Source organism: Hypanus sabinus, chromosome 4 (assembly GCF_030144855.1).
Source record: "Hypanus sabinus isolate sHypSab1 chromosome 4, sHypSab1.hap1, whole genome shotgun sequence".
Taxonomy (NCBI): Eukaryota; Metazoa; Chordata; class Chondrichthyes; order Myliobatiformes; family Dasyatidae; genus Hypanus; species Hypanus sabinus.
Window position 1 is genome coordinate 142,004,346 of NC_082709.1, and position 21,176 is coordinate 142,025,521.

The window sequence follows — 21,176 nt, forward strand, 5'->3', positions numbered from 1 at the left end:
AAGGAGTTGGATATTAGAAAAAAATCTATTCTAGAGTAGGATTTATGTCGATGTGAGAAAAACATATATTCTTTTCCGGATGGATTCACCAATCGCCATATATCCACCAGACCGATATGCTCAATAAGTTGATATAAGGCTGCCCTGTCCCTAGGTAAAGGTAATGTCTGAAATTTGCTTTTATCAATAACTGGGTCCATTACTTGGTTAAAGTCTCCTGCTAAAATTATTTTTCCTTCCTTGGCACCTAAAATTTCGTTCACCTTGTGAAGTAAGTCTGGGTCTTCCTTATTAGGTGATTATATGTTACAAAGTACTACCTTCACCCCATTAATAAGTGCATCTATACAAATCATCCTGCCTTCCTTGTCCTTAAATTCTCTAAGCAATACAAAATTAAATTTTGACCAAACACTTTGCTGAGAATTCTGCAGTCATGGCACAGAACTGACCTTCAGCCCACCCTGTCCATTGTAATCATCAAATAACTGCTTACATAAATCCCATTTACCAAACTTGGTTTGTATCCATCTGTGCCTTAAAAATTCAAGTGCTCGTCTAGGTACTACTTAAATATTTTGAGAGTGTCTGCCTCCACCACCATCTCTGACAATGCTTTCCAAACTCCAATCATGCTCTAGGTGAAAACAATTCTTGCATCTCCTCTTTCCTTAAACCTATGCCTTCTATCCATTGGCACCTTTGCTATGAGGGAAAAGTTTACTACTATCTCCCCTATCTACAGTAAGCCCCTCATAGATTTTAACACCTCTACTGGGTCCATGACACAGTTTTCATTCCCCCAAGGAAAGCAAACCCTGCCTATTTAGTCTCTACTCAATCAGGGAGACTCTGTATCGCAGGCAACATCTGACGAATCTCCTCCTTCGGTATGTTTAGATTTGCCCCAAGAGGACAGGTGAGCTTCTGTATATCATTTTGAACAGGGCACAACCAATAAATGACTAAATTTGTTTTATACCATTAAGACAAGTGTCTGCATTTTTGTAGGGTTCACTGAGTCTAATTTGATAGTAGTTGTGGAAGGTAAGTGAAAGCCAGAGAGAAGTTGTTGCTCATTTGTGTGGTTCAGTATTCTATAATGAACAAAGAGGCAGTTGGTCACCTTGATCTCACAGTTGGTGCAGTAGCTGAACATACCATCCTTACACTACAGAGTGGATGTTTGCTTTCCCCAAAGCAGCAAATATTTTTTCCCCAGAACTAGAAGACCATCTTATTTACCTTGCAGTCCATCTGCTAGAAAAGAACCAACATCAATTACAGCTTCTTGATGTAAAAACCTGGTTTAAAGAATCTTGGACTAAGGTCAAGTTGTGAAGATAATTTGAAGTTCCATTTGAAAGTGGATTAACCTTGTAACTTATAGCACTAGGCCAGAGTTTTGGTACTGCCACACAGATTTCTCAATGCATGGAAGTAGAACATGATCCAACATTAATTTTTACTGATGGAGCTAATTGAATACATATTGCTACGGTGCATTTGGGAGCATCACATTTTAATTATGGATGAACTGAAACAAAAAAGACAGTACTTGAATCCTCCACTCTAGAGAGTTTTCTCATCATAAGTATTACTGACTTCTGGTTTATCAGCCATTTTTCTACATTTAGATACTCTTTTTCATTCTACATTAGTACTCCCACTGCCTTGCTTTAGATTATTAAATTCTGGTAAATCTGTTACTAAAGCTGCTCTCTGTGGGTTTCAAGGCAGAGCAAAAAGAAAGGATTTCTGCCCTCTGGTCATCAGGAGTTCCAAAGTGAGATGAATTCAATTGTTTCACTGACTTAGTTGGCTGTAAGCCCTCAGCATGTAGCTGAACTTTAAAATTAAGAAGAAATTCTTATTGAGAAACCATAAGAAAAGTTGATATGGAAATGTCTGGTTACTGTGGCCAAGCTATTCTAAAATTGCTCTGTAGCCAAATTGCTACTGACAGTTTCTTCACAGCAACAGAAGCAACAGGTTTTTATTGCCACATGGTCCCTAATACCCTGGAGACTTTGCTGCTGCTTTCCCACAGTTCATAAGGGAGAATTCAGCCTCAGGTGCACAAACTGAAGCCACATCCCCTTAACAATCCGACAGTCTTTGAAAGCCTATGCCGTTAGAAGGCTGCTTTCCTGTTTCGATTTCCCTTTGATGATCAAATACATTTAGATACAGCTGAAAACAATTTGAATAATTAGGAAGATGAGACCATGAGAAATGAGAGCCAGAGAAAACTATTTAGCTTGATGTGTTTGCTCTAATATTTAATGAAATAATCTTTCACTTCAGTGATGCTTTCCTTGATTTCCCCCCAGTAACCAAAAATCTATCCTTCCCTACCTTGAAAGATGCAGCACATTCAGACGCAATAGTGTCTATAGGATCAACCAAAGGTGCTATGGTCTTTTCTTAAACTTTATTTTTTATGATCGCAAGACCCTGCCAGACATTAAGAACAGGTCTACCTGATCAACTAGTTGCTCCTTGGCAGAGAAACTGAATGAGCTGGACTTGGTGTGCAGCCTACAGCAAGTGATCGTCTTAGTCACTTTCCTCGTAATCACAAGACCCTGTTGGACATTGGTGGTGTGGACTGCTGCAAGTCCAATTCATTGGGTTATTGGCCAATGGCAGGGCAGCTGCACGGTCTTGGCTGTAGCAAAGACTCGGCCTCAACCACATTGTTGCCTGTTTGCAGCTGCACAGGTGGTGAGTCAGAGTCAGGCGCTGGTTCCGATCACTTGTATGCATTATGGTATGTTTTCCACTGATAAAAATGTTCATGCTTAGGGGTTCCTTTGCTGTGTACGAAGTTCCTTAACTTCTTATTGCTGTTGTTAACAGTCATCAGCATGTCTGTTCACAAGATCACAAGACAAAGGAGCAGAAGTAGGCCATTCAGCCCATCGAGTCTGCTCCGCCACTCCACCATGAGCTAAACTATTCTCCCATCTAGTTCCAATTTCCAGATTTTTCCCAATACCCCTTGATACCCTGTCTAAATAGATACCTGTCAATCTCCTCCTTAAAAACCCTCAATGATTGGGCCTCCACAGCTGTATGTGGCAATTAATTCCATAAATCCACGACCCTCTGGCTAAAAAAATTTCTCCTCATCTCTGTTTTAAATCGGTACCCTCTAGTTCTAAGACAGTGACCTCTTGTCCTGGACTCACACACCAAGGGAAACAGCCTTTCCAAATCTACTCTGTCCAACCCTTTCAACATTCGAAATGTTTCTATGAGATCCCCTCTCATTCTTCTATAATCTAATGAACACAATCCAAGAGCCGACAAATGTTCCTCATATGTTAGCCTCTGCATTCCAGAAATAATCCTTGTAAATCTTCTCTGAACTCTCTCCAACATCAGTACATCCCTTCTAAGATAGGGGGCCCAAAACTGCACACAGTATTCCAAATGGGGTCTCACCAGTGCCCTATAGAACCTCATTAACACCTCCTTACTCTTATACACGATTCCTCTTGAAATGAATGCCAATATAGCATTTTATTTCCTTACTTCAGATCTAACCTGGTGGTTAACCTTTAGGGTATCCTGCATGAGGACCCCCAAGTCCCTTTGCACTTCCGATTTTTGAGTTTTCTCCCCATCTAAATAATAGTCTGCCCAATTATTTCTTCTTCCAAAATGTACAACCATACATTTCTCAATATTGTATCTCATCTGCCATTTATTTGCCTACTCTCCTAAACTGACCAAGTCTCTCTGCAACCTTTCCGTTTCTTCAACACTTCCTGCTCCTCCACCTATCTTGGTGTCATCCGCAAATTTAGCCACAAAACCATTTAATCCATAATCTAAATCATTGATATACAGTGTAAAAAGAAGCAGCCCCAACACCAACCCCTGTGGAACACCCCTAGTAACCGGCAACCAACCAGAATAGGATCTCTTTATTCCCACCCTTTGCTTTCTGCCTATCAGCCAATGTTCCACCCATTCCAATATCTTTCCTGTAATTCCATGGGCTCTCATCTTATTAAGCAGCCTCTTATGCGGCACCTTATCGAAGGCCTTTTGAAAATCCAAATACACAACATCCGGAGGTTGTCTTCCCTAGACTTCCGCAGCCAAGGAACCCGGGTGTTTCACTTATATCCATAGTGATGAAGTATTTTGAGAGGCTGATGTTGAAGCATATCAGCTCCTGTCTGAATGGCGACTTGGGTCCTCTCCAATTTGCCTACCAAAGCAAGAGGTCTATAGCAGATGCTATCTTGTTGGCTCTTCATACAACCCTGCATACACCAGGATACTCTTTATCAATTACAGTTCAGCATTTAAAACCATCATCCCCTCAAAACTAATCAGAAAACTCCCAAGACCTGGGCCTCAAAACTACCTTGTGCTATTGAATCCTGGATTTCCTCACTTGTAGACTCCAGTCAGTTCGGATTGGCAAAAACATCTCCTCCACAATCTCATCAGTACACAAGCACCACAGGGACGTGTACTTAGCCCCCTGTCCCTGCCCTACTCGCTTTACACCTGTGACTGTGTGGCTAAGTACTGCTCCAACACCACATACAAGTTTGCTGATGACACCACTACTGTACGCTCTACCAAAAGGGGTGATGAATTAGCATACAGGAGGGAGATTGAAAACTTAGCTGAGTGGTGTGATAACAACCTCTCACTCAATGTCAATAAGACCAAGGAACCGAAAGTAGAGTTCAGGAGAGGGAAACCAGAGGTCCATAGCCAGAGATCATCAGAGGTGGAGAGGATCAGTAACTTTAAATTCCTGGGTGTCACTGTCTCATAAGACCTGTACTGGACCCATCATATAAATATAATTGTGAAGGAAGTATGACACCGCCTCTTTTTCTTCAAGAGTTTGTGGAGGTTTGGTATGTCATCGAAAACCTTGGCAATCTTCTATAGATGTGTGGTGGAAAGCGTAATAACTGGCTGCATTATGGCCTTGTATGGGACCACTAATGCCTTTGAGTGGAAAATTCTACAAAAGGTAGTGGATTCAGCCGAGTACATCTTGGGTAAAACCCTCCCAACCATTGAGCACATCTACATGAAACGGTGCCATAGAAAAGCAGCAATCATCATAAAAGACCCTCACCAACCAGGATCTCTCTCACTGCTGCAATCAGGCAGAAGGTACAAAAGCCTCAGGCCTCACACCACCAGGTTCAAGAACAGTTACTACCCCTCAACCATCAGGCTCCTGAACAAAAAGGGTGTATCTTCAATCTTTTAAGGACTCTGTTATATTGTTATTTCATGCTCAGTATTTATTACTATTTATTTATATCTGCATGTGTATAGTTTTCTTACAGTTTACAGTTCCTGATGTTTATAGTTTACACTTACTGTTCTATAGATTTGTTAGGTATTCCCACAGAAAAGTAACCTCAGGGTCATGTGGTGACTCTGATAATAAATCTTACTTTGAACTTTGAACATTTTGGGCAGAAACCCTTCTCCAGAACTGGAAAGGCAGAGGGAGAATGCTTTGTCCTGCATCTCCATTCCATCCCCCAGAAGTGGAATTTTCCCATGGCAAACTATTTTAATTCCTCTTCCTATTCCCATGTCGGTATATGACCATCTCTTGTGCCATGATAAAGCTTCTCTCAGGTGGAGGAGCAGCACCTTATATTCAATCAGGGTCTCCTCCAACCTGATGGCACGAACATCGATTTCTCCTTCCTGTATTTTTTTATCCCTCACCCTTCCCTTTTCTTCTACTCCCCATTGACCTCTTACCTCTTCCCTACCTGCCTATCACCTCCCCCTGGTGCCCCTCCTCCTTCCTTTTCTCCCATGGTCCACTCTCCTGTCCTATCAGATTCCTTCTTCTCCAGCCCATTATCTTTCCCACCCGCCTGGTTTCACTTAGCACCTTCCACTATCCTCCTTCCTTCCCCCCTGCTTTTTATTCTGGTGTCTTCTCCTTCCTTCTCAGTCCTGAAGAAGTGTCTCGGCCTGAAACGTTGACTGCTTATTCACTTCATGAATGCTGCCTGACCTTCTGGTACATTACAACATTTTGTGTGTGTTGATAAGCAGAGGAGGATGAGGGAAAAAATGAGGAAGACGGAAGTAAGAACACAAAGTGAAAAAGATTTTTATATTTAGGAACACAACAAGTGTTATATCTTGTTCGTAAAGCTGATTGCAGTTTAAGATTCAAGTTTGTAGTTTATAATATGGTTATTTTCAGGCTAATAGACATATGGGTTAAAAATTACAATATCTGTTTCCTGCACTTAACACCAACAATATATAACACAATAATACAGATTGTAATTCATTCTTGAAACTGTAGAGTTATATTGAACATGCACTGTAAAATGTTGACACTCAAATACGCTATAATTATATTCATTACATTGAAACTAAATTTGAAATTAAGATAATGTCATGTGTACGGAGGTGTTGTGGTTGCTGAGAGAGTAAGAATGTGAGGAAATGAGAATGGGAAAAAAGGTGAAATATGACCTCCAACCCAAGGTTGCCGCCAATTTTACTCGATCAGGTTGTAGCCATGTAAGTGCCCATTTGAAAAAGGCAGGAAATCTTAAAATATCTAACTTATGTTCCAAGAGGCCACTTGATTAGAACTTAATAACTGGCAAGTAGGTTTTGCCATGCTCAGGAAACTCAGCAGTGAGATGGAAATAGTAGCAAGTGATTGCAGGAGCAATTCTTCCTACAATTTTGTTCTCTCTTCCCTGTCTCTGCTCCTCAAAACCCTATCTGCTCTCTTCTGATTCCCTGTCCCTGATTGGCTCTCTCAATTACCTTCAAGCCCTAATTATGCCCAATTGCTGAAGACCATTTGTAACTGCACGTAGTCACAGACTTCAAAAGGTCTGGACACTGTAAAATTGATGATAATTTTGCCAGAACCATTATGCTCCTTCAAAACATAGCCACAATTACCCTTCCTTTGTCCTATGGAAAATTGATACAGTTATGATTAGTCACTCATGTGACCGAATTCTCAGAATTTGCAACCGTCTTAAATATTTAGAAAATTGTTTTTAATCAGGAGTTTCTGGTAAACTGGTGGCATGTTTGAATGCAGTGGACTTTCAGGGGCCAACCAAAAGTGCATTTTTTTTAAAAAATTTTGTGATCGTAAGACTATACTGGACTCCAAGAACAACAGCGTCACCGGCTGGGGTATTGAAGGAGCCAGTGCATGAGTCAGGGAAGGAGAAGCTGCTGCTTGACTGGATGAAGAAGAAGAAGCCGGGAGACAGGCCAGAGAAGGAGAAGGGGGTGGTGGGCCAGAGAAGGTTCGGAGGAACTAACCTGGGTGTTGCCTCCTACTCAAAGGCAACAGATTTGGCACACAATAGCAGCATGCAGTGTAACCGCAAGTCTTGGATATTGATGAGTTGTAGCAAGGACTAGGCCTCTAGCGGGCTTGCCTGCTGCTGCTGCAATGCAGGTGAGACATTGCTGGAGGTGGTGTAGCATGGAGTCCCTGCTCAGTTGGGAGCAGGCCTCTCCCATCAGTGCTGCCCTCCAGTGTTTGACCAGTGGAATGGCAGGCTTGATCGCTGGGAGCTGTGCAATCAATTTGCATGTTGTTCAGGGACTTGGACTATGCATTTGTTTTCTTGCCTAATGATGGATGGATGGATGTGTGTGTGTGTGTGTGTGTGTGTGTGTGTATGTGTGTGTGTATGTGTGTGTGTGTGTGTGTGTGTGTGTGTGTATGTGTGTGTGTGTGTGTGTGTGTGTGTGTGTGTGTGTGTGTGTGTGTGTGTGTGTGTGTGTATTTTTCACTCTTTCGCTATTTTGAATGTATATTATGCACCTTGGCCCTGGAGGAATGCTGTCTCTTCTGACTGTATCCATGTATGGTCTGAATGATAATTAAATTTGATTAGATTTTATTTGAAGCATTTGGGAAGTGGAGCCTATTTCCTTAAGGATGACAGAGATAGAATCAGGATTGCTGCCAGTACTACGTGATAGTGATGGTAAGAATTGGAGGAGATGGCAGTTGAATGTGTGGCTAAGGAGTTGGTGCAGGGGGCAGGGTTTTAGATTTTTGGATCATTGGGATCTCTTCTAGGGAAGGTGGGACCTGTACAGATTATATGGGTTGCACCTGAATTCAAGGGGGAGCAATATCCTTGCAGGTAGGTTTGCTAGCATGGTTCAGGAGGGTTTAAAGTAATTTGCAAGGGGGATGGGACCCGGAGCGATAGAGCAGTGGAAGAAGTGCTTGGAGTAAAGCCAGATCAAAGCCAGGCTTTGAGGAAAGAGAAGCAGAATAAAGGGTGTAAAGGTAGTAAGGTAGAAGGGCTAAAGTGTGTGTACTTCAATGCAAGAAGCATCAGGAACAAAGGTGATGAACATAGAGCTTGGATACATACATGGAATTATAATGTAGTGCCCATTCCAGAGACTTGGCTGGCACCAGGGCAGGAATGGATTCTCAATATTCCTGGATTTCAGTGCTTTAAAAGGGATAGAGAGGGGAGAAAAGGGGAGGAGGGGTGGCATTACTGGTCAGAGATACTGTTACAGCTACAGAAAGGGTGGGTAATGTAGCAAGATCCTCTTTTGAGTCAGTATGGGTGGAGGTCAGGAACAGGAAGGAAGCAATTACTCTATTGGGAGTATTCTATAGGCCCCCTGGTAGCAGTTGGGATACCGAGGAGCAGATTAGGAGGCAGATTTTGGAAAGATGCAAAAATAACAGGGTTGTTATCATGGGTGACTTTAATTTCCCTAATATTGATTGGCACCAGATTAGTTCCAATGGTTTAGATGGGGCAGAGTTTGTTAAGTGTGTCCAGGATGGATTCTTGTCACAGTATGTTGACAGGCCAACTAGGGGGAAATGCCATACTAGATCTAGTATTAGGTAACGAACTGGGTCAGGTCATAGATCTCTCAGTGGGTGAGCATCTGGGAGACAATGACCACCACTCCCTGGCCTTTAGCATTATTATGGAAAAGGATAGAATCAGAGAGGACAGTAAAATAAGGCTATAAGGCTAGAACTTGCAGGTGTGAATTGGGATGTTTTTGCAGGGAAATGTACTATGGACATGTGGTCGATGTTTAGGGATCTCTTGCAGGATGTTAGGGATAAATCTGTCCCGGTGAGAGAGATAAAGAATGGTAGAGTGAAGGAACCATGGGTGACAAGTGAGGTGGAAAATCTAGTCAGGTGGAAGAAGGCAGCATACATGGGGTTTAGGAAGCAAGGATCAGATGGGTCTATTGAATATAGGGTAGCAAGAAAGGAGCTTAAGAAGGGGTTGAGGAGAGCAAGAAGGGGGCATAAGAAGGCCTTGGCGAGTAAGGTAAAGGAAAACCCCAAAGCATTCTTCAATTATATGAAGAACAAAAGGATGACAGGAGTGAAGGTAGGACCAATTAGAGATAAAAGTGGGAAGATGTGCCTGGAGGCTGTGGAAGTGAGCGAGGTCCTCAATGAATATTTCTCTTCGGTATTCACCACTGAGAGGGAACTTGATGACGGTGAGGACAATATGAGTGAGGTTGATGTTCTGGAGCATGTTGGTATTAAGGGAGAGGAGGTGTTGGAGTTGTTAAAATATATTAGGATAGATAAGTCCCCGGGGCCTGATGGAATATTCCCCAGGCTGCTCCACGGGGCAAGGGAAGAGATTGCAGAAACTCTGGCTAGCATCTTTATATCCTCGTTGTCCATGGGAATGGTACCGGAGGATTGGGGGGAGACGAATGTTGTCCCCTTGTTCAAAAAAGGTAGTAGGGATAGTCCAGATAATTATAGACCAGTGAGCCTTATGTCTGTTAGATAGCTATTAGAAAAGATTCTTAGAGATAGGATCTATGGGCATTTAGAGAAACATGGTTTGATTAGGGACAGTCAGCATGGCTTTGTGAAGGGCAGATCATGTCTAACAAATCTGATAGTGTTCTTTGAGGAGGTGACCAGGCATAAAGATGAAGGTAATGCAGTGGATGTGATCTACATGGATTTTAGTAAGGCATTTGACGAGGTTGCACACTGTAGGCTTATTCAGAAAGTCAGAAGGCATGGGATCCAGGGAAGTTTGGCCAGGTGGATTCAGAATTGGCTTGTGTGGGGGTAGAAGGGTGGGTTGGCAAGTTTGCAGACAACACAAAGGTTGGTGGTGTTGTGGATAGTGTAGAGGATTGTCGAAGATTGCAGAGAGACATTGATAGGATGCAGAAGTGGGCTGAGAAGTGGCAGATGGAGTTTAACCCAGAGAAGTGTGAGGTGGTACACTTTGGAAGGACAAACTCCAAGGCAGAGTACAAAGTAAATAACAGGATACTTGGTAGTGTGGAAGAGCAGAGGGATCTGGGGGTACATGTCCACAGATCCCTGAAAGTTAAGAAAGCTTATGGGGTGTGAGCTTTCATAAGTTGAGGGATAGAGTTTAAGAGTCACAAGGTAATGATGCAGCTCTATAAAACTCTGGTTAGGCTACACTTGGAGTACTGTGTCCAGTTCTGGTGGCCTCGCTAGAGGAAGGATGTGGAAGCATTGGAAAGGGTACAGAGGAGATTTACCAGGGTACTGCCTGGTTTAGAGAGTATGCATTCTGATCAGAGATTAAGGGATCAGATCGGGCTTTATTCTTTGGAGAGAAGGAGGATGAGAGCAGACATGATAGAGGTATACAAGATATTAAGAGGAATAGAGTGGACTGCCAGCACCTGTTCCCCAGGGCACCACAGCTCAGTACAAGAGGATATGGCTTTAAGGTAAGGGGTGGGAAGTTCAAGGGGGATATTAGAGGGAGGTATTTCTACTCAGAGAGTAGTTGGTGCGTGGAACGCACTACCTGAGTCAGTGGTGGAGACAGATACACTAGTGAAATTTAAGAGACTACTAGACAGCTATATGGAGGAATTTAAGGTGGGGGTTTATATGGGAGGCAGGGTTTGAGGGTAGGCACAACATTGTGGGCCGAAGGGCCTGTACTGTGCTGTACTATTTTGTGTTCTATGTTCTTTGAAAGGAAATAATTTGCATGGTTTTGAGGAGTTGGGGAATGAACTCGCAGGATTGCAGTGCAAGGAAACCGCACGGACTCGATGTGTTGAATGGCCTCCTCTCTGCGGCAGTGATTCTGGGTCTGAGTTCTTTACGGAGGTTTGAAAAGCTACATTTCTGCAATAGTTCAAACTCTTTATTCGGTAAGAGCTGAATGTGTCAAATTAGGTAAACCCCAGGATCAGCGATCAGGCTTTGGAGATTTACCTACTCTAAGCCTCCCACAACTGAGCCTTGATTATGGAAAGGAAAACTAATGAACATTCTCTGAGAGCATTCGGCAGTTAAATAGTCTGGTACCACTGCTGAATCTCATTAAAGAAAATGACACTTTGTCGAGTTACTGAAAGGTGGCTGTGGTACCGAACCATGTTAAAGAGTCAAAGCCATCAAAAAGAAAAGTGGAAAAATGGAAAGTGAAAGAAGTCAAGTACTTATTCCTTGATTTGTTCAAAGCATGCTGCAATATTGATTAACACCATGTATACAAGAACAAGTTGGTGCCAAATGTCAAATGACTTGTTTAACATTTCCTTATATATGGTGCTGTACATTTCCACCTGATTTGCTGAATTTCATCCCATGGATGAAAGAACAATGATGCCCTCACTATCACAACATGCTTCTTCATAACTGAATTTATGTTTCAGAGAAATCAAACTACAACCTAACTGCTCACAGATTAGTGACTCACTGGCATTCTTGTTTAGATAGGATAGCAGTTGTATTTTGTTTTATCTCTACTCTAAGTTTGTTAAGCTTTCCCTAAAAGCGTTGAAAGTATTTCATTGTTTTCACCCATACTGTGGCATTTGAAACAAACTACATCCTTTTGTTTACCCTAAACTATTATGTTAATCAAAACTAAAGCAATATTAATCATGCAGTTCGCAGTGGAGAGAGACAATATATTGCAACATCTTTTTTGCACCCGTAGTGAAAGCATCATTTATTTAAATGACAAGATACGCCTGTCACTGCAGCTGTTTGTTAGAGTGGTTGGAAGTATTTTGCCAAGCTCCAGATAAATGTCAAATAAAAAAAAATCATCAAATATAAAGGTGAATAAAACATCTTGTCTGTTCTGCAGAGCTATGTAGTTACTCCAGTGAAGGAATCTCAGAAATGCCTTTAGTAAGTTTTCTCATCCACGTCAGCCTTCAATTTCCACAGAATGACCTTCGGTAGAGTGATTGCTCAACATCCTGAGTGGTGCTGTAACACCTTCTGGAACATTCAGTGAGATTCAAAGCTCTTTGATCCTGGAGTCCTGGGGAAATTGTACATTCATACTGAGAGTCACACCTTATTAAGTATGGAAAGCACAATGATGCTTTTCATATAAATGTTACACCTTAACCTATTCAGTATGTATACCTCAATGAGACACTATAAATTACTACAAAGAACATTATTGTACACATTGCAGTGTTTAGCACAAGTTCACCAATTCAATAAGTGTGTATGATGCTAACTCAGTAGTCTGTGAACTGATTAAACATAGTAATGAAATTTATCAGACTAACTAGCATTAAAACCTAATCAAATATGACTACAACATTTTGGGAAGTCTGCAATTATGATTCAGGAATTGCTGATTAGATAAAATTAATTGAATTTATCCCCAAGTAATTGGTTTTGTTCTTGTTGTTTAAGTGCTGGCTTAAAATTTTAACAAACCTTTTACATCTATTTAGAAAAATGCAGATTGATGTTTTTAACTCCCCCAGGTTATACTTTGACACCAGGTCAGCCATCATGTTATTTGATGAGCTTAAAAATAATCCAAATTCAATCATTTACACGTTTTATGATTATCAAATGGAGGTCTGTGGCTATTGGATTTTTTGTATGATTTATGGGATCTTGTTAAACCACTGAAAATGCCTGTCAAAATCTGTCATGTGCATACTGAGCTTACAGTGGGGCTACATATGTTGAAATTATAGTAGCCAAGCAGCTGACCTCTGAGGAAATTTCTTGTCCATACTGGTTCTGAAAGGGCTGCAGAAGAAGGGGAAAAGCTTGTACGTCTTTTCCAGCATAAGAAATTCCAAACATTTGACCGGAATGCACTGTTGTAAAGCATGAAGTATAGCAGACAAAATATATCCAGCACAGTGATAGTAGTATAAGATTTGTTTTAGTTAAGCAATAACTAGTGCCAGCTGTTAGTTAAACTAGTTAAACCAATTTAAATTTGACAGTGACATCTAAGCAAAGTTGCTGGACGATGGGATAGAAATGACATGTTTTCTTCTTCAGACTAAGTAACTACCTCCTTACACAAACAGGCTGATGGGTTGTAACTGTAATGCAAAGACTGAGAAGGAAGCATTAACTAGAATATTGAATTCAATACCAAACTAAACAAAGGGAGAGAAATAGATAAAGGAAAAGAAAGATTAGATGATGAGCAATAAAAAGAAAAAGAAAAAATGTGAAGAAGATTTTAACCTGAAACTCTATTTTTAAAATCTTCAACAGCATTTAAAACCTGAATGAATGAGATTCCTCATTTTTAATAGTTAATTTTCCAAGCATTAACATTAACGTGTAAAAATTAACACCAATAATTTTGTTAAGTGTGCTTGGAAATCACTTGCTTTACCTTTGGGTAGGAAATATATTTCATGAATGAACGAAAAGGCACAGAGATGTTTACACATCAGCAATTGTAGAGCACCACCTAGCCTGGTAGTGAGTTTTAGATTTCATAGATCAATTCTAATCTGAATTTGATATTTCATTTACACCATTATTTTGACAATTGTTGGCTGTTGGTCAGGAGATCTGGGAATATACAGTATTTGTATTTTTCTCCAGCAAATGTACTCATGTTTCACTGAAGAATCCTGGGCAGATCTGCTCATTAGCCAACAATTTACATTTGTAAAGGTGCTGACACCAGTGTTAAAAGACTGCCAGGAAAGCCCGGAAAATTATCATCAATCTGAAGGCAACAGTAACGCAGAAAAGACACATTCACCCCACAACTGCTCACTTATGATCACATTTCCTGCTCTGAAAAAGTTCATTAAGTCTGCCATATTTCAACCCTTTTTAACAACTCTAATTTTCATTGTTTTTTTTTAGTATAGCTATTTATAAAATTAAATCAGCAGCCCACTTTAATATATACAGAATTTCCTTGTCTGGGTCCAATTAAATGCAAACAGTTAAAGCCAATTTCAAAAGTTGCTGTCTTAACAGACATTCTCACTGTGTTATATCATTTGTATAAACCAGATTGTCTGCCACTGGATTCAATGTTCTGTGTTAACCTATGACTAATAGATGGGTTTTCAGAATCAAAGAAATATAAACTATGTAACATTATTGAAACTGGAACAAATTAGCAGTTCAAAATGCGGCTAATTAATATTATAATTTACAATTATAATTAATGTACACTATTATTTCCTGACATGGTTCATCATTTGAACTAATTGAAGTAATTACATCATAATTAGTGTAGATAAATTAATGTAGCAGGTACCTCGAACATGCCTATAACCCCTGGCACCAAAAAAGGATTGTAGACATGAAAAACCATGTTGATTTGTATTACACAAGTATTAAAAACTCATCTGATGAAAAGACCACTGTGAATGCTAAAAATGTTTACTCTCTCAATTTTTAAGATTAGACATGTCTTTGTCCTTTGCATTCATGATCCTTTGCTCGTACAATTTATCGCCTCAGTGCTTTATTTGCTTGTACTTTACAATAGTAACAACAGTGAAACTTCCAGTATTCTTTGTCATTGCTCCAAAGTCCAGAGAAATTTTGTGAATTTCAAGCATTACTGCTTTCAGTGATAAGGCCCTCCTCATAGGTCCATTACATGGAATCTTTTCAAATTCAGTCCAGAGGAGTTGCTTGATGTCGCATGAGTTAAAGCTGTTTAAAAACCCTGTACTAAATTTTTTGAAGACAAAGGGAGTTTTCAATAGCTGATTAAACCACAGTTATTGGATGTAAAATAACTAACTCCCTAGTTATTCGCTAGTACAGTAATTCCATGAGATAAGTATTTGGAATTAATAATTTATTTTTTTAAATAAATGTAAATTGGTGTTCATGTGGTTCTAGCTTTCATGTATACTAAAAGAAGTGAAAATGCTTATTTAGCATTTTGCTTGATGTTAAGATATTACTGAAGCTATCTTTCCTAGTTTGTGAGACTTTAATGTGACTGGCTGCCAGACAGTTAATAACCTGCTGCCCTTTCTACATACTATATTTTTATTAGAGTGTCATGCCACTATTTTCAGTGCTGTATTTCTCCCATTTCTTTTCTAGCATCTGACATAGCCACAGAACAGGGGCAAGTTTTGGTCATAGCAACCGCTGCAGTTGGAGGATTCACTCTCCTCATCATCCTAACCCTCTTCTTCCTAATCACTGGCAGGTAATGCATATATTTTGCATCCTTTCTAATAAGGATGTCAGCTTTCTTTAATATCACATCAAGCCAGTACAATCATACTTGTTAGATTGTCCTTTTGTGTGCTGGTGTAAAATACATCGGTAACCTTTTTTTAAATCTCTCGATATTGATTGGTTACTGATACCATTGGAAATTGAAAAGTGATAGTAAACAATGAGTCATGTCAATAATTTACACAACCACACAATCAAAATCTACTTCATTTTTAAAAAGTGCCTTGTCAATTTTGATATTACTTCTGATGTTTTTCATTTTTTTATTTATTAAGATTGTATATTCTTAACAGGTGAAGTAAATAGTTGAGACTGTTGCTACTTTGACGATATTTTAAGAAATTATGAGTACTAATTTGCTGAGTTTATTTTGAAAGTAAGTATTCATCAACAGATCAAGGCCATGCTGTCCCAGTTTACACTCAGTGGCCACTTTATTAGGTATAGGATGTACCTGATGAAGTGTACCTGAGTTTATATCTGTGGTCTTCTGCTGCCGTAGCACATCCACCTCAGGGTTCAACGTGATGTGCATTCAGAGATGCTTTTTTGCACCCCACTGTTGTAACGCATGGTTGTTTGAGTTACTGTCACCTTCCTGCCAGTTTAAACCAGTCTGGCCATTCTCTTCTGACCTCCCTCATTAACAAGACATTTTCACCCACAGAAATGCCACTCACTGTTGTTTTTTTGTGTTTTGCACCATTCTCTGTAAACTTTACAGACTGTTGTGAAAATCCTAGGAGATCAGCAATTTCTGAAATAAACCACCTTTTCTGTCACTGATAAGATTTCCACAGTCAAAGTCATTTAGATCAGTTCATTCTTCATTCTGATGTTTGATCTAAAAAACAAATGAACCTCTTGATGCACTGAGCTGCTGCCTCTGGTTAACTGATTAGATTTTTTCATTAATGATCAAGTATACAAGTATACTTAAAATGAGGCCACTGAGTATAGGTGCCCAAGGTTATTTCCAACTTTCTATCCAATCCATATCCTGCATTAGACAATCTTCCTCACCATCCACATTACCACCAAGTATCATGCCACATTGCAAACTTACCAATCATTCCTCCTGCTTCCACATTCAAGTTGTTATCGTATTCACAAATAACCGGAGTCCCAACACAGATCCCTGTGCTATACCACTGGTCATAGATTCCCAGTCAGGAAAACAACCCTCCACCATCCCCACTCTGTCTCCTATCCCCCAAACCAATTTGGATACAACTTGGAATCTGTTGTCCAACTTGGAATTATTTAGCTATTCCTGTCACTTATCAATTTGTATTCTATTGTAATACTCAAAAGAAAAACAATATTCCTTCACCTTTATGATTATCTTGTATCTGACCAAGATATTTTCATAATCTTCACACTGACTTTCACCTCATATTTTTAATTTAAGAGTTTCTAGTTTTTTAAACAATTTTAGGACTATTGTGAATGACTTTGTGTTTTCAGTAATTTCAGTAATCTATTTGAAATTTATGGTATACAATGTTTTTTATCTTATCTACTTGCTATACTACATATCTTTGTGTCTTCTGTTAATTTGGACAGAGGGATCCTTGTCCCAATCATTTAAATACTGAGATTTTTGTGGGACTCTGTAATTTGTACAATATGAGTAATAGAACTTACTCAGAATCCCAATTCTCTACCTCATTCTCTGTGACCTTCTAACTGGGTCAATAAATTGCCTTCAATGCCACCTGAGGCAAAATTATTTTATGAAAGACTTCAACGTATTCTCTGTACACTATATTAGATGTCTCTTCAGCCTATTTCATCAGACATAAAATCTCTTTATAAGTCCATGTTGTTTCTCTCTAAACTGTGTTGGTGACCATTTTCAAGATGTTCATTCACTGTTCCCTTGCAGCAGACTATAGTAATTTCCTAACAACAGACACAGGGCTAACCAACCTTTCAGTCCCTAGCTTTCCCTTCCCATCCTTTAGAAAACCCAGGGTGATGTGTACTTCTCTAAGTGAAAGAAACATTTCCCAAACTAAATGAATTTTGAAAGATTAATCATTTCTGAACTATGTTAATATTTAATGATCATAGATTGTATTTCTAATGGTTCGTATTTTAGAAACATAGAAACATAGAAAATAGGTTCAGGAGTAGGCCATTCGGCCCTTTGAGCCTGCACCGCCATTCAGTATGATCATGGCTGATCATCCAACTCAGAACCCTGTACCTGCTTTCTCTCCATACCCCCTGATCCCTTTTTAGCCACAAGGGCCATATCTAACTTCCTCTTAAATATAGCCAATGAACCGGCCTCAACTGTTTCCTGTGGCAGAAAATTCCACAGATTCACAGATTCATTTTAATTTTACATTTGTGGGAATGAGATGCCAGCATGCTTGGAAAATATCCACTTGAGTTGTGATATTTTTATATGAAAATAAACAGCCAATGTGTAATATTTATAACTGCATGATTGAATCTGTCACATGCAGATGATTTAAAAGTACTGAAAGTGATTGTTTTCACCATTGACTAATAGGGCATGGGATTGTAGTTATAATTCCCTATCCAGTCTATTTCTGGTCTGAGTGATTACACAAGAGAAAGGTGACTGGTGAACATTCTACTTGGAGGCTAAAAAAAAAAAGAACATTAATTTCCAAGAGTGGTCTCATTGTTGACTGGGCCATTCTGATAGCCTTTCTTAAACCCGTGACCTCAAACACCAAGAGCTGCAAGGGAGGAACATGAAGAAGAGACACCAGTTCCATTGCAAGTTGCATAGACCTTGGAAATATATCACCATTCCTTCATTGTGTAAATCCAGGCACTCCTTCCTAAACAACATTGTGGAAGCACCTTTACCAGAATAACTAGAGTGGTCCAAAACGGTGCCTCATCACACTCGGTTTTATTGAGCATACAAGAACAATAAAATAGGTTCTGTCAGAAATGCTGTCAGCCCATACAGTAAAAGAAAAACTGCTTCAAAAGCACCTTCACAGGTACTTTTATATGTTGTTTTTTAGGAAAAGTCAGGTGGATAGAAAGGTGAATTAAATGAGAAATAGCTCAATGGAAAACTGGATAGCCTGTGTTGTACTGAACTTTGCAAATGTGAAAGATTCTGGGTGCATTCCATTGCCTGAGCAGAGCAAGGCAATCTCATGTGGGACAGCGGGAGAGGTTTTATTATTGGCCTCAGTTCCCCTTGCCTTTATGTAAGTGTGATCCCATGGTCCCAGACTAATGGCTCCTCTGATAAATTCCAATACATCTGGCTTGGCTGTGACCTCCACCCTCCAGGCTATTAGGCTTGTTGTGGAGTGGCCTTGTTGATCCGGCTGTTGTGGTTTCTATATCCAAGCATAGCATCAGAAGAAATGTGTGGTAATTAGACAGTACATAACCAGAAATAGGACAAGAATTTCCAATAAGATGGAGGCATGCTCGGTCACAGCGGCCTCCCTGGATCCAAACAAAGGTGTAATTGTTGGTACTTTACCTCTTTTATACAATTGCAAGACACGGCTGGATATTAGGAACATCAAGTACTGCAGGTCTACGGCATCAGCAAGTTGCTCAGCAGCAGTGGAGGTGGACTTGTAGTGTACTTTATTGCTGCAGCCACCCAGAGAGGAAGGCATCAGAGGTGATATGCAGTCCAACAAATGGGGCAAATGATAGTCCTGGACATTTTTCCTCTGGTCACAAGACCCTGCTGGACATTGATAATGTAGAATACTGCAGGTCCAGTTCACTCGTTCAACGCGGAGACCAACAGCGAGGGAGCTGTGTGGCCTCCGTTGCTCCACTGACCAGGCCCTCACATGGTGGGGTCGCTTTGTGTAGCCACCCAGGAGAGTTAGATGCTGCCGGCGATGTGGTGTGGTGGTCATCCGTGCCGGGCTGAGGGCTGGCTCCCTCCCACTCTGTGGAAGACAAGCTGGGTTGCATTCATCTGCTGCTGTACTAGAGCATGATGAGGAACTGCCGCATGCTGGTGCTTGGAGAAACGGGGTTCCAGGATAATACCCATGCTCCATCGATTCACAGGCCATGATGCTCAGGGACTGGTTATATTATTATTTTGTAAAGGTACTTTTTCTGCTTTTGTAATTATATGTGGTATATGTGCATTGTGGTGTGTGCTACTATTTGCACTGTGTTTTGCCCCTTGGCCCCAGAGGAATGCTGTTTTGTTTGACTGTATTCATGTGCATGGTCAAATGACAATTAAACTTGAACCTGAACTTGAAAAAAAAACAGGTTTCCCTACTATAAAAACAAATTAACCAAGGTTGCCTCAGTGAGAAACAAAATACCTGAGGACTATGTCTCATGATAGCAAGAAGAGGTTAATGTTAAAAGCTTTATTTTTCAAAAAATTGTTTTCATTTAATTTGTTTTGTTCAGCTATCTCCTGACATGATGAAATTTAAATTTTAATTGGCGAAAGTACAGCTTTACATTTCCTTCCTCTATCCTTTTCTCCTTATCAGATTTCTTATGTCTCACTTCTGGAAAATGAACAATTTATTTCCAGTCTCCTGGTGCTCATTTGTAGTCAGGCAATAGATGCTGCGTTATAAAAGGAATTGAAGGAAGTTGTCTGTTTTTTCCTTTCTGTGGGGAACTAACTAGCTGTCTTTGGCAGTCCCTGAAGATTCTGAAGTTCAACATTAATGGCAAAAGTGTTAAAGAAATTCTTAGACTACCTCCTTCTCTTGCCTTTGATTTTGGCCTTTATAATCAATGTTATTTAAAGAGGAAAACATGGGAATAACATTAGGAAAACATAACATGCTCCAAGTTCGGAAGGTGCCATGCCACAAGTCCAGCCTACAAGTGGCAGGTTGCATGACAGTTTATTCACCAAAAAGTATTAACAAATTGGGCTCACTATGTTTTAAATTTGCAGTCGCGGCTGCAGTGGGTGAGGATTTCTATGAAGGTATCTTCATTGTAGAGTGGATATTTTACACATTGTACATTGCTTAGGATGAAGAACATTTGCTTCCTGAACTCCCTGTGTAACTCTGATTCCACTATTTCAGTAGCCTGTCTTGCACGGTATGCCTTCTGCTTATACTATCAGGCTTGTACTCCAAGGAGAATGCTTCTTAATATGTACAGTACCTGCCTTTGCATCAATGCAGAATCTTCAAAATCATCAGAGAGTCTGACACCTCATTGCCTGCAATTTAGGACCTAGAAAAACATGCCTAAATTTATCAACAGCTAAAAGAAATTAACCCGACAGGTAATGAAAGTATCCTTTAAACACATGGGTGGAAAATCCTTTCTGCTGCTAAATGAACATTCAGCAACTCCTAAATGAGTGTACTGATGCAAAATCAAGGATCCGTATGGATTAGGTTGAAGGTATGGTTGCACTGATTAGGTAGGACATTTGCTGTTTCTAATCTTACTAATGTCTTACTAACCTCAACCTCTGATCCAGTGATTCACATATTCTACTCAATTTAGCTATAATAGTTAATTTTGTTCAGAGAACCCATGGATGAGCTGGTGTGGAAAATGGAAAATTACAGTTCTGATGCAACATGGGTTATTCTTTGTTTGGAGCATTGTCAGAGCAGCGAGATGGGGGGGCTTCCCCCCCCCATCTAATTGTTTTTTATCTAACTGCAAATAATCTTAAAAGCCTAATACTGACACTAAGTTCTTTAAAGATTAC

At 40.1% G+C, this 21,176-nt stretch overlaps 1 protein-coding gene across 1 annotated transcript in view; it reads left to right on the plus strand.

Annotated features, from left to right (window-relative positions):
- Positions 1-21,176, plus strand: part of epha6 (eph receptor A6) — a 670,497-nt gene that overhangs the window by 579,720 nt on the left and 69,601 nt on the right. The window contains exon 8 of the mRNA XM_059968217.1: positions 15,350-15,458. Coding sequence (XP_059824200.1) covers positions 15,350-15,458 — 109 coding nt within the window. The remainder of the gene's footprint in view (positions 1-15,349; positions 15,459-21,176) is intronic.